This window comes from Dreissena polymorpha, chromosome 1 (genome assembly GCF_020536995.1).
Source record: "Dreissena polymorpha isolate Duluth1 chromosome 1, UMN_Dpol_1.0, whole genome shotgun sequence".
Taxonomy (NCBI): domain Eukaryota; kingdom Metazoa; phylum Mollusca; class Bivalvia; order Myida; family Dreissenidae; genus Dreissena; species Dreissena polymorpha.
Genome location: NC_068355.1, coordinates 129,911,887 through 129,924,924, shown reverse-complemented (window position 1 = coordinate 129,924,924; position 13,038 = coordinate 129,911,887). Strand labels below are relative to the sequence as shown.

General features: G+C 38.5%; 1 protein-coding gene and 1 long non-coding RNA gene across 2 annotated transcripts; both read right to left on the bottom strand.

The window, feature by feature from the left end:
- Positions 1-215: 215 nt before the first annotated feature.
- LOC127849917 (uncharacterized) lies at positions 216-2,671 on the bottom strand. Its single transcript, XR_008034967.1, has 3 exons — positions 1,898-2,671; positions 1,316-1,416; positions 216-808 (listed from the first exon to the last, which is right to left on the bottom strand). It is a non-coding gene; the product is annotated as an uncharacterized LOC127849917 (long non-coding RNA).
- Positions 2,672-8,218: 5,547 nt separating this feature from the next.
- On the bottom strand, positions 8,219-9,934 carry LOC127849813 (uncharacterized). Its single transcript, XM_052382568.1, has 2 exons — positions 9,784-9,934; positions 8,219-9,498 (listed from the first exon to the last, which is right to left on the bottom strand). Exon 2 carries the CDS (start codon positions 9,493-9,495, stop codon positions 8,326-8,328), a length of 1,170 nt encoding a protein of 389 aa, XP_052238528.1. The 5' UTR covers positions 9,496-9,498; positions 9,784-9,934; the 3' UTR covers positions 8,219-8,325.
- Positions 9,935-13,038: the final 3,104 nt, after the last annotated feature.

The window sequence follows — 13,038 nt, the reverse complement described above, 5'->3', positions numbered from 1 at the left end:
ACGACAGCTGATTTTGCGTCTCCAATTATTGTTACGCGTAACTTTCATGGCAAAAACTGGTATCATTGCATGCGAAATTCACCAATATATCAGCAAAAGGCCCAAATAAATGTATTGATTGTGAATCAGTGTACTTTTCTTGATGAAATAGGAGACTTTTTTTAAATTTTAAGCACTTTTTTCAATAAAAATCTCACTGACAGCATATAAAATCATGTTTTTTAAGAAAATTGTTATTAAAAGCTTCACTTACAATCTAAACATACACATTGCAATTACAAAAATTAATGCTATTATGATGAGAGGCATAATTTTCAGCTTTCAAGCTGATACAAGCCGGCTACCCAAAATTAACACTTAAAAAGGCGCAAATCGCTCCTTCAACAGCTTACGACACAAAGTGACACTTAATGCGCATCCAGATAGTCTCTCTCATATAAATAAGTACTGTTAGCGACATTTTATTAAGTATTCTCTTTAAAATCCAGTGTTGAAAGCGTAAGTTTTGCAAAAATGTCCACAGTCACCATGCAAAAGAGCATGTTTGCTAAGGAATTCCTACGCGAGTGGCCACACTAATGTCGTGGCAGGAAAGTCATTTGGGTGTGATTCCTCTGTAGTTCAGTGAACATTCATTCCACTACCTGGGGATGACTATCAGGATCAATTTTTCCAGCTTGGTGTAGTGTTGACCTTTCAGGATGTTGATGGATCGTCCACAAGCGCTGCACCACTGCGGCCTCTGTTCAGGACACAGAGTCGGATTGAGGTGTACACAAACCCGCAGTCAGGCAAGGATCATCCAGACCTTTAATAAAATAAAATGTTTAGGCCCCTGAAACTGGCAATTATGTTCAACACTGAGATAAGGATACACATAGAGGAGACATCATGCCATGGCTTTCTCATTATTGACACGGCAAACTCGAGCAGCCGGGGACTTGGCTCTAAACAAAAACAGGTATGCTCCATCAATGTGAGCAAGATGGCATGTCAGAGTTAAAAAGGGCAAACAAACATAGAAAAGAGATATGTAGGAAATTAGAAATTAAATGCCAGAAGTAATTTTAAGTATTGTTTTTCTGTCTGCAAGGGTTACTGTGGAAAATAGTGCTTAACGCATAGTTTGGCCTGTAGGGGTTCTGCTAGCAAGAACAAATCGAAGTCATATCTGCCCGCGAACTGTAAGCTTGAGATAACCATATCTGATGAAGTACTGCTTTGAGAATGCATTCTTATTGTACTTGAACCAGATCGCATTGACAGCACAAGGCTTCAGACCCCCCAAAAGTGTGAGGCTTTCAATAGTGCTTACCTGATACCAGACCGCATTGCCCGAGACAGTGACTTTCTCCCGGAACTGCACAGGCTGCATCCGCAGCACAATCCTTAAGCTCAATCATGGTCTGGCTGACTCTGAAATAGTGAAATCTGAATTTACAGATGCTCATTTGTCTAAAGGTTATGAGTTTATTGCCTATCTTATTAAAAGCAAACACAATGACATGCTTAAAAAGACATGTGCATTTCTGAAAAGACATACAGCTGCCCGATACTTGACTAGGAAAAGGCGCTATGGTCTTCACTCTGAAATTCATTACTCTAAGGGCTTAACAGAACAAAAGCCAGATCTTACAGCTAATTGGCCCCACCTACAGCTAAATATGCTTTATAGGTTGAAAATAAAGTTATTTGTCTGAAGAACTAGTGCTATTAACTCATCAGCTATGTTGCTCCACTGGCCGCAATTCTGTAAACATAGTGTATATATGGAAATACCTAGTCTACCACCTGCACCGCACCACTACGTCCACTGTAAAAATACACAGCTAAGTTAGTACTTTAACGAACAAACTGAAATTCATGTGTTAATTAAACAATCAGTATGATGACTCACATTGAAATCATGTCCAGTGCACCAGTCAGAGCAAGACAGCTAGCGGATTGTTGACCATCTACGGCTCAAGGACAAACGGTCAGGCCTACAAACAAAGAGAAAAATGGCATAAATGGGTTGCATGCATGTAATTTTGCATATTTTTCATCTTGCTCTCCACCTGAAACTTCAATCTATGGACATAATAATATTTACATTTAAGATTTGTTGGAAATGTTACCCTTACTTGTCCATACCAGGTCCCCCACCCATCCGGAACCGTCTAAAACCACCTAAAACATCCATTTGGACCAAAATATTGACACCTCTCATCTATTTTAGCACCCAAATCATCAAAACATTCATTAAAATTCATTTTCTACTTGTCTTGCTTGCAGACGAATCCATGTGACCTTGACATTGCAGTAAATGTGCTTTTTAAAGGTTATATTACACTAATTCCGATTCCCATAGGGTCCCATTATAAAACTGACAACTTTCACAGCATTTTTCTTGCCTTTCCGACGTATCAATTTTTCCGAACCTGGTATCATTTTAAAGATGGATCTGTCATCTTCCAATAATTGCAATCAAAAACATACCGTCTCGCAACTTCTAAGAAAGTAAATCGCTGTCGAATGAACCCACCGTAGAAAAACGTGTTTCGGAATCCTAATTTCGACAAAAGCCCCACACAATAGAAAACACACCCTCAAAAGTTCATCTTTTAAGTTAGCTTCCAATCCAAGGCATCAAAGTACTCCAGACACATACAGGATATTACAAATAACCACAAAAGTCATGTCTCACATTGTTAAATGGCTTATATTCAAGAAGAGAAAAGGAACTCTTTAGAAATAGGCACTACTTTCGAATGGACCACGGAGGGATACACAATGATTTAGTGTAATGTAACCTATAGAATGTAGTTTATTAACAATCCACACTCCAGATCGGCAGACGATTTATTCCATAAATCTTACGGAGGAGTCCGGAGATAGCCGATGTATTACGATTGAACATTCCAATAATAGTGCTTGTCCTTCATTGTCGTTGCAAACATCGATTTTAAAAACATAAAAGTGGGATAGCATGTAAATGTTCAGCGGAAATTTAAAGTAAAAAATGTGAGTTCGTTGTGCAATTATTTTATTAACTGTTCTTAATTTTAAAAGCTTTATAATCAAAGGCGTGAAAGCATATTATAATATACTGTCTTTAATATTTATTGTCCAACGTCCATTTTGTAAGTTCCTGTAAGTTTTGTGTTATTATTTTAATTAAAAAAACAAATAATTGGTTTATGTTTGTATTTACTTGATTAGCTAAAGCACTACTTGATTCATTCATATAATTTAAATGATTTTGTTTGGTCTCTTATGACTTAATTGTTCACAGTAAAGTATTGTTTAATATAAAAAGCATGGTTTTACTACAAATATTATAAATCGCTTTAACTACAACAAGTACACATAACAGAAAAAAGTAAATGTTTCGCGTCGGAACTTGAAAAGCAGTATTGAAATTCATATACTAGTACATCTAAAAGCAACCATACTATCATAAAATGGGAAACCAAGGCAAGTATTACATTTCATAATTGGCACCGATTTAATATAAAATTCAAATAACCATACAAAGGCTCGAGTCATCGCTCCAATTATAAGATCGATCTAATTGGAAGCCGTTCCAAATTTAATTGAGTATCGAACCAAGGTATAGGCGTATATTTCAGTAAACAATAACAGACTATATCATGACGATTAAAATGTAACCTTAAAGAATCGTTCATTGTCCTTGCACAACAAAAACAGAAATGCTCTGTGTGTACTTCTATTGGTTTATTAGTGTTCAGTACCAACCATTAAATGAACAAACATAGAAATCCGACCTTACTTAAAATGCAATCATAAAGTTTGTAAACATGTTGATTCTTCTGTTTCAGCCTTTTGCATGCGTATTAATGGAACAAGATCTGGCAAACTCCTCTGCAATTTTAGAGGTAACAGGACGCCTCAACTCAGCAGTAAACGCATACTTTGGACTAGAAATGGCGCGGCAGAGGCCGACGCGTATCCCCACGCCGCATGTTTGACCCAAGGGCGCCCCAGGGTTGATCATGGGGCCATGCATAGTTGAGATTGACTGTATTGTCATAAGAGAAGTTCAGTATCAATTAGAAGTGAATGGGTGTAAAAATAAAGAAGTTATAGTAAAAGGCAATTTTGGGAGGGTGTGGCCTATGTGGGCGGGGTGCCCCAGGGTTGGTAATGGGGCCATGCATAGTTGAGATTGACCGTATTGTCATAAGAGAGGTTCAGTATCAATTTGAAGTGAATCAGTGTATTAATGAAGAAATTATAGTAAAAGGCAATTTTGGGCGGGTGTGGTCTATGTGGGCGTGGCGCCCCAGGGTTGGCAACGGGGCCATGCATAGTTGAGTTTGACCGTTTTGTCATAAGAGAGGTTCAGTATCAATTTGAAGTGAATCAGTGTAGAAATGAAGAAGTTAATGTAAAATAACCTAAATTTTTTTTATAGTAAATGGATTTTTTTGGTGGGTGTGGCCTATGTGGGCGGGCGCCCCAGGGTTGGGATTGGGGCCATGCATAGTTGAGATTGACCCTAATGTCATAACAAAAGTTCAGTATCAATTTGAAGTGAATCCGTGTAGAAATGAAAAAATTATAGTAAATGGAAATTTTTGGTGGGTGTGGCCTATGTGGGCGGGGCGCCCCAGGGTTGGGAATGGGGCCATGCATGGTTGAGATTGACCGTATTGTCATAGGTGAGGTCCAGTATCAATTTGAAGTGAATCGGTGTAGAAATAAAGAAGTAAATGTAAAATAACCTAAAAAAATGAGTGATAATTTCTGACGCGGCCCCACCCCAACCCCTATAACTTTTGACCCAGGGGTCAGATCAAAATTCCAAATAGTGCACCGTCGCACATATGCTCATAGCTACCATGTGTGTAAATTTCAAGGTTCTAGTGCTTTTAGTGTAGGAGGAGATAGTGGCCAGGACGGACGGACAGACGGACGGACAGACGGACGGACAGACGGACGGACGGACGGCGGAGATCACCACAATATCCCCACCTTTTTTTCAAAAAGCGTGGGGATAAATATGGTTTATTATGCATTAATTGGCCACTTTGGTTGATAATAAATTTATGTAAAGACATAAAAAAGAATCCGGAACTGCAGGAGACACGGTTAGCGCCTTGGATTTCACAGAGATCCCCAAAAAGTACTTTCTGGGATCTTGGCTGTAGAAAGCCTCGGTCCTTGGACTTCCAGCAACTGCATTAGAAAATATAATATTACAAGCTAGGAAAGTCATCGTGTAACACAGACGCAAAGAAAGCTTAAGACAATAAATACGAATCTTTTCATAATATATTTATAACTCAATCATTCAATCAGTACTCTATTGGCACTTTTGCACATTTCATCAAGTTAAAATAGATCTCTTTAAGATGATTTTAAATATTGTAATAATCGTCATTTTAGTGAATATCTTTCTAACACTATGTGTTTATTTGTGAACAAATGTTATTATATATATTTAGAATGCTTTACCACGAGCCATACAAGTTGGTGTCCGTTTATTATGTGCTTACACAATAACAGCAGCGTCACATGAATGCACGCAAATACAAAATGCAACGTCTTAATAATATGCGCGTTTACCTGTTTTATCAAATATACACACGTATATATTGACATCACGGGGCTAACATTGCGTTAATTCTGTGACAGGTCTGTTCAGAAATAAAGTACCTCGATGTTAAACTTTTTAATCGAATTTGTTTTAATTTCAAAACGTTTTTTGTTATTAATTATTTAACGTTGTAAAGTGTGTATTTAGAAGAAAGTGATGCAAAGTTAAGACTTAATATTTAAGCCTTCGAGAACATAATTGAGCGGCGTTCTGAGAAAACTGGGCTTAATGCATGTGCGTAAAGTGTTGTAGTGAAATAGGTCAAAAGGATATTTACAGATAAAATTAACAGAAACAAATTCAACACAACTTCTTCTTCTGGATCAGGATACGCACACTGGGTCCCGGCGTTATTCGCGTCTGACATGGCCATCGGTCGGAACGGTCTCGAAACGGTTCGGTCATTTTACCACATTCCTCCCCATTTTATAGCCCTCTCTTTACTTTGCCAAGACATGCGACTACTCCAGGACCGAACATTTGGATCTGTACCCACCACAACACGCTCTGAGACCTCATTACATGATCTCTCAACAATAAGCCAAACATGGTCTGACCTCCTGCGTACACACCATTTCTAGACCCAATATTCGGATCCACCCACCACACACCAAGACCACATAACATGATCGCCCAACAAGAGGCCAAAAAGGTTCTGACCTCATGCGCACACACTCCTTCTAGAACCAACATTCGGATCTACCAGCAAGACACCAAGACCACATTATGTGATCAGAAAGGTTCTGACCTCATGCGCACACCCATTTTTGGACACAATATTCGGATTCTCCCGCCACGCACGAAAACCTCATAACATGATCTTCGCACTTCAATCAGTGTCGGCCAGACAACCGGCCGCACTTCGCACTAATAAAATGGTTCGATCCCCAAATCCGAGCACCCACTCCACCAAACCGCCTCTCCACTCCAATACCTCACCCACCAGTCTCCTCCACAACTGAAGACGGACCAGGGCCTCCTCCAACCTCAACTTAAATATCCACCTCCATCTCTGAGAGACTGAGACTCGTATCCTCACCGGTTGGAGCCAACTCCCACGTCACCCTCACCTACTTGCCTTCTTCGCTGTCCAACATTCCACAACCTCGGAGGAGAGCCGAACATTATCAGCACCCTCCGCCTGCAGTGACTCCGGTAAAACCTCGACCCGAGCTTCCGTCTTCACGTCTGAATCAGAGATGACGATGGCCTCTCCAGCAAGGTTATGTCCGGCCTTGCAATGTACTCCTCACATAACACACACCCTTATCCAATCTAATGTTTTCTTTGGGATAGCATCAATACCAAAAAAGCACTAAAATAACACCATTCCCAACCCATCAATCATTCGCACACACTATCAATTTGACATCTGAAGCCCGGTTCATATCATTATTTCGTCCCACATCGACGTTTAGTGCCGACAACTTGGTAGATTTCGTGTTAAAGCGAGATTATACGATTTTGTCAAATATTTATTAATTTATATAAAATGTGTAAAATACTTATTAAACATATATTTCAATATAAATTAAAATAAAAGTTAAGAAGAACATTTGTGGAAAAATGCCAAATTAGCCAGATATTTATTCTGAAATCGAAAATGTTTGTACAGTCGAATTCACCAGCATGTAAATCATGCATGTACGATGTGAATCTAAATTAAGATTAACGGTTCATTATAAATTCCTGCAACGACCTCTATTCATACGAAACACAAACACTTACTAAAAAGACGAATGTTTCTGTTATTGTAGGAAAATATGTACGAAATATCTTCGTCACAATCGGCTCGGGGCTCTAATTTGTCTTTGCTGCATTTTATGAAATTCGTCTTCAATGTATAATTTGTCTTGCCTTTTTTGTGTTATTGTGACATATATTATCAATAAATTACAATTTAACAAATATAAAAAAAACGTATAATCTCGCTTTAAATAATGATATACAACCTGCACAATACATAACTTTATACAAAGATAGGTGTCAATAATTTTTCAGGTATGGTTTTCAATTGTTCTGAATGCTAAATGTGTAATTACGCCTTCACCAATTACAACTCATGGTCACTATTAAGGACATCATAACAATTGACAATATTTCTAAAACCATACTCTGCCTTTCAACTTGTGTGTACTTTTCGAAAAAAACGGTTGCATTGGATTTTTTTTTGTTGTTCTTAATCTGTTTAATGTATACCTGATATAATTTTATGTTTGAAATGGGAAATGATTCAATATGTTACAAGCTATTATTATCAATAGTTTAGTTTAAACCTATTTATTTTAGCTCGATTGCATCGAAAGCCTATGGCTTAGATAAACGCTCTCGAGTCCGTTTCATGGGCCTAGAATCAGTACTTGGTGTCTTTGGGGGAGATTTAAAGAACGCTCCCATGTTGGGAATCGAACCCGTGACCTCCCGGTCGCTAGGCGGACACCATATCCATTACACCACGGCGACCTTTTATTATCAATACATGTATTATATTCACGAGTATTTAAAACAAAAACAAAACTGCAACTACAAAAAAGGAAGCGTATTTTTGCCATAAATGTATGTTGATAGTTGAATTGAAATGGTGTGTCCCAATTTAATCTGTACCTGACTCAAAAAATGTTTGGTACATGTTATTGTACATTTCCAAAACAACACAATTTAATATAAAGACATAGTCACATAGTTTTAAAAGTCATTTCCATTTAGTTATCTGCATGATAGCTTTAAGGTCTTGAGTTACATCGACCGCTGGAAACTGCGTTTTTAAGTTTCCCGCGCACTGCGTTTTCAGCAGACGCCGCTATCTCTGCGTGGGCGTTAACAACCTCCATGTAGTTTCTATATGCCGCAGTTTCGCGTCTAGTGACGTCATCATGCGGATAAAACACCAGCCGGTCCGTGCCAACTTGAAGTCCCGACTGTATAGCTTTTGCCATATCCGTTGTAGTATTAAATTCGACCACCCAGCGGGAGTTGACACCGGGTCGCGCCGACCGGATATCGAGGGGATCGAACTGGAGACTTTGTATGGGAACGCCGAGTTGTTTCTTTATTAGGTACTGCACCTCCGAGTGGGACACGTTTTCGTTGTTCCGGAAACTAAAAACTGCGGCGTTCGGACGACTGGGTGGTGTGTCACTGCGCATGTGCAGACTTGGGGCGATCCGTTCAATGTTGTCACTGCGCATGACAGTGGCGTCCGGGCAAACTATATCGCTCAGCGTTGCCGCGTCAATATGTGCATCAACAGCGCCACGTTCCGCGGTCCCGCTAGGTGCGTCCGGTTTCTGGGGGCACTCCTTCCGGGATCGCGGCGCATGCATACTACAAGCGCGGTGGCTGGTGGAGTCATACACGCAATCCGGGTCCAACAGGAGGGAACTGGGCCGGAAACCAAGAGCGAGTAACTTCCGGTACTGGAAAGGACTGACCGGCTGCTTTGCAGAGATGGAAGATCTGTCTGGCCCGGCGGTGTAGGGCCGGCATCGGCCAGAAGTGGGCCGGCTGTCCACTTTATCAACTTCCGTGGAGGAACCAGTCTCGCCCATCGTACGCCACTGAAAGGATTTCGAGTCCGGGTTGAATGCGAGGATTCTGGTGTAACTCCTTGGTAGCGGTTGATGTTTGAAGAGCTGCACAGACTCGCGCCCAAGGGCCTGCACAGCGTCCCGGTCCGGCATGTCCGTCCCCCCGCCCACCAGCCCCAGACCGAAGTTGTTGACGGTCACGATGCTGCAGTGGGCCGGCGTACGGAAGGCGCAGTGGAGACCCGATCTCACACCTGTCGGCACTGAGCACTGAGATCCCGACCGATGTCCCGACGACGTCGGTCGCACTCCATCCTCCTTCAGTACACCTTTCTTAAGTATGAGCGCCTGGCTCGATGTCGGCATTACCTAAGCAACGGAACCGGATTTTAAAGAGATTTGTTTACAGATAAAATAAAACAAATCATATATTTCATACGAAGTGTATATATGACAAAAACAGTGCAACGATGGTTGTATAAACAACATTCTTTTACCAGTGGATTATTTTTCTCTCGACAAATGTACATCTATGACGTCATTATTGGCATAGATTAAAATTGTACATGATGATTTCTTTCCATGCACATATATGGTAGGATACGGTGTTAAGCTTACAATAAATAAATGAATAAATAAATAAATAATACTCACCCATCTGATACCGACCCAACTACACAAAACATGCTCAAGACTGTTACCATGACGCTCGACGGCGTAACGTCAGCGATATAGTGACGTAATGTTTTTGTATTCAGACTGACGTCTGAAGACCGTCTTTTGTTTCATATCAATCGCTGTATGACTAATTTAAGTAACATTTGTGAAGAAACATAATCAATACACATCAACCTTATTGATTACTTTATTTCAAGAATTCTATACGTTTACTTACAATCTCTCAGGTGTGCTTTATCTTAGGAATGTATACATCGTAAGTGACTTCTTATTGTTAGCTTAAATACAATCGTAACATATCTTAAACGTAATTTTCTTTATTCGACAAGGCCAAAGGGGTCTGTTTTATGTTCATGTGATATATTTCACGGATAAAATTCGACAATAGTTAATGTGCTCGAATTACAAAGGAAAGTACTCCCAAAATTCGTATTAATTAAACATACTACTAAATGTGTTTGTTTTACCGTATGCACTTTTGAAAACGAACATTAGCAAACTATATATCCGCGATCCGAAAAGGTTACTTCTGTAAGGATTTTGAAATCAGTTATCGCTGCTCGCAGCGCCAATTGTAGAGAAATACGGTAAGTAAATATTACCTCTCCATATCAGTCGATGTGGATGACATCGAAGAATGGTGCGTCAACAGGATATTTACAGATAAAATTAACAGAAACAATTAAACACAACTTCTTCTTCTGGATCAGGATACGCACACTGGGTCCCGGCGTTATTCGCGTCTGACATGGCCATCGGTCGGAACAGTCTTGTAACGGTTCGGTCATTTTACCAAAGTGTCATCCCAGATAAGCCTGTGCAGTCCGCACAGGCTAATCAGGGACGACACTTTCCGCTTTTATGGTATTTTTAGTTTCAAGGATTTACCTCCTTACCGAAAATCAAGTTAAGGCGGAAAGTTTCGTCCCAGATTAGCCTGTGCGGACTGCACAGGCTAATCTGGGATGACACTTTACGCACATGCATTAAGCCCAGTTTTCTCAGAACAAGGCTTAATTATTTTCATCTAAGGCCCACTCAAATCCATATCGCTAGACTACATTCTGAAGTCAGTTCTGGTAAACCAATTATCTCAGTAAAAATGCAAGTTGTCAACTTGATCGCCGTGATATAATGGAACACTGTTGAAAACGACAATAGATCGAATCTAACAACACAGAAAATGAGTACTCTTACTTCAACAACTTTATACACGTGTGATGTGGTCTCAACACTACAAGCAGCCTTTCACTTCATTATGTCTGCCCTAGAGATGCACATCGAAATGTATGCGAATACATTATGTAAATACACCCAATACTGTTTCATTATGGACATTTCTCATTTGTTATTGATTTTCAAAAGCAACACAAGAACGTTATTTAAAATGCATACGGCTTTTTTTTTTATTGAAAACATGTGTCTTTTGTATAACTGAAATTTAAAAAAATCATATTTACACACGTTCATCGCAAGCATGTGTATAGAAGCTGATCTAGAAACCGGAAGTAAACTTAGTTAAAACAGAGAAGTTATTATGTTTGTGATTAATAACATTAAAAGCCGCATTTCCTACCTTATTTATATTTAAAAAAGTTGCAATTATTAATTGATTATAATAACAACTAATACGACTTTTTATACAAATTTAATACTACAATTATGTGACTTAAAATTAAAATCGTGTTCTTAAAAGAACCAACCAAAGTGTCAGATAAAGAGAGAAAACTCGAAAAATACCTTCGGTAAAAATTGTTTCCCGTTTCAAGAATGAAATTGAATTGTTCTTTTTCACACGTATCCTTATTGATATTCCTGTTAAAAAACCTGAACACTTTTGTAGCTTGTATAGCAAAATATTGCATTTCCTTTTTTATGAAAAAAACATGTAGCGTTTTTTTTGTTCAAAGCAGTTGAAGTCTACATAACTAAATGCACGTATATGTTAGCATTAGGTTTAATTCAACATGAAATCAGAGCATGATGTTTTACAGATGAAACATTAAAGAAAATAAAACAGTTACAATATAAGTAAAGCTGAATATTTACATAGGTAGTTGATAAGGTGGCAAAGATGAAAGGTCGTTTGTTTCTATATAAAATATTAAATGCAAAGACGGATAGAAATAAACTCAAAACAAAAATCAGTTATTTTACATTGCAAATAACATACCAGACCAAAATCGTGCGGGTGACTGTGTTTCCGGAGACAAGCCACCTACTCTTTTCCTTGCCCAAATTACCTGGCGTTCCGGTCAACACCGAGTACAAACCCATCCATTGGCCCGTTGCTATCTGAAAGAATGAATAACATTGTGTATTTATACTTTTCGTTAAATGGTTATAAAATTATTGCAAAACACAATTTATGTCCGTGCATTCGTTGATAGTTGGTACATTTTATCAATAATTGTGATTGCCAACGTTGTTTTAATGTCAATCCGCAGCAAGCATAGTAGTTGTTTGACCAATTTATAGATATGTTATTTAAATTCGATTGATTTTTACATGTTTGGAGAATATATTTCAATGAAAATGCTTATTATATTTTGAACAGTTTTGATGTCTTTATAAGATTTTAAGTAAATAAGTTTGTTTAACTTTGTTAGAAAGAAAATAAGCTTTTATGTTCGATGTCTAGAATAAACCATATGTCAAAGAAACAGTTGCGACATGCGTCTGGATAATAAAGTTGAAGGACTGAGCAAAATGGCTGCGACATGCGTCTGGATGATAAAGTTGAAGGACTGAGCAGAATGGCTAAATCTATCTGAATAGTGTTACAGTGTTACGCAGTATGGAGAAGGATCCGGTTAAAAACGAGACTAGTTAAGAATTTCACTGCGTAAGATTTACATCAAATCATAATAGCAAAACTGTATTCATTTAAAAGTAATGGTTATGGTCATATAAAATTTGAAAAAACAAAACAAACAAGTTGTACAGTCAATCCTTCTTTGTTTTATGGACTCATATTAACCAAAACTCATAAAACTTATAGAACATGTTATTCCATAAGTAACATTAAAATTACCTATTAAAATGGTAAATAAAAAGTAAAATCTATTTTCCGTGTTTAAAGTGATATTATGGGCATCTAGCAGTTTATAGGTGTATATCGCAACCGTTGTTTATTTTTGGTGTTTTCACTTCATATACACTTATATTTGTTAATGCAGCATCAACATTATAAAACAATATTCCGGAAAGAGAAAAAATGCATTTGAATAT

Coding starts and splice junctions, on each gene's coding strand:
- LOC127849813 (XM_052382568.1), bottom strand. CDS start 9,495: ATGCCGACATCGAGCCAGGCGCTCATACTTAAGAAAGGTGTACTGAAG.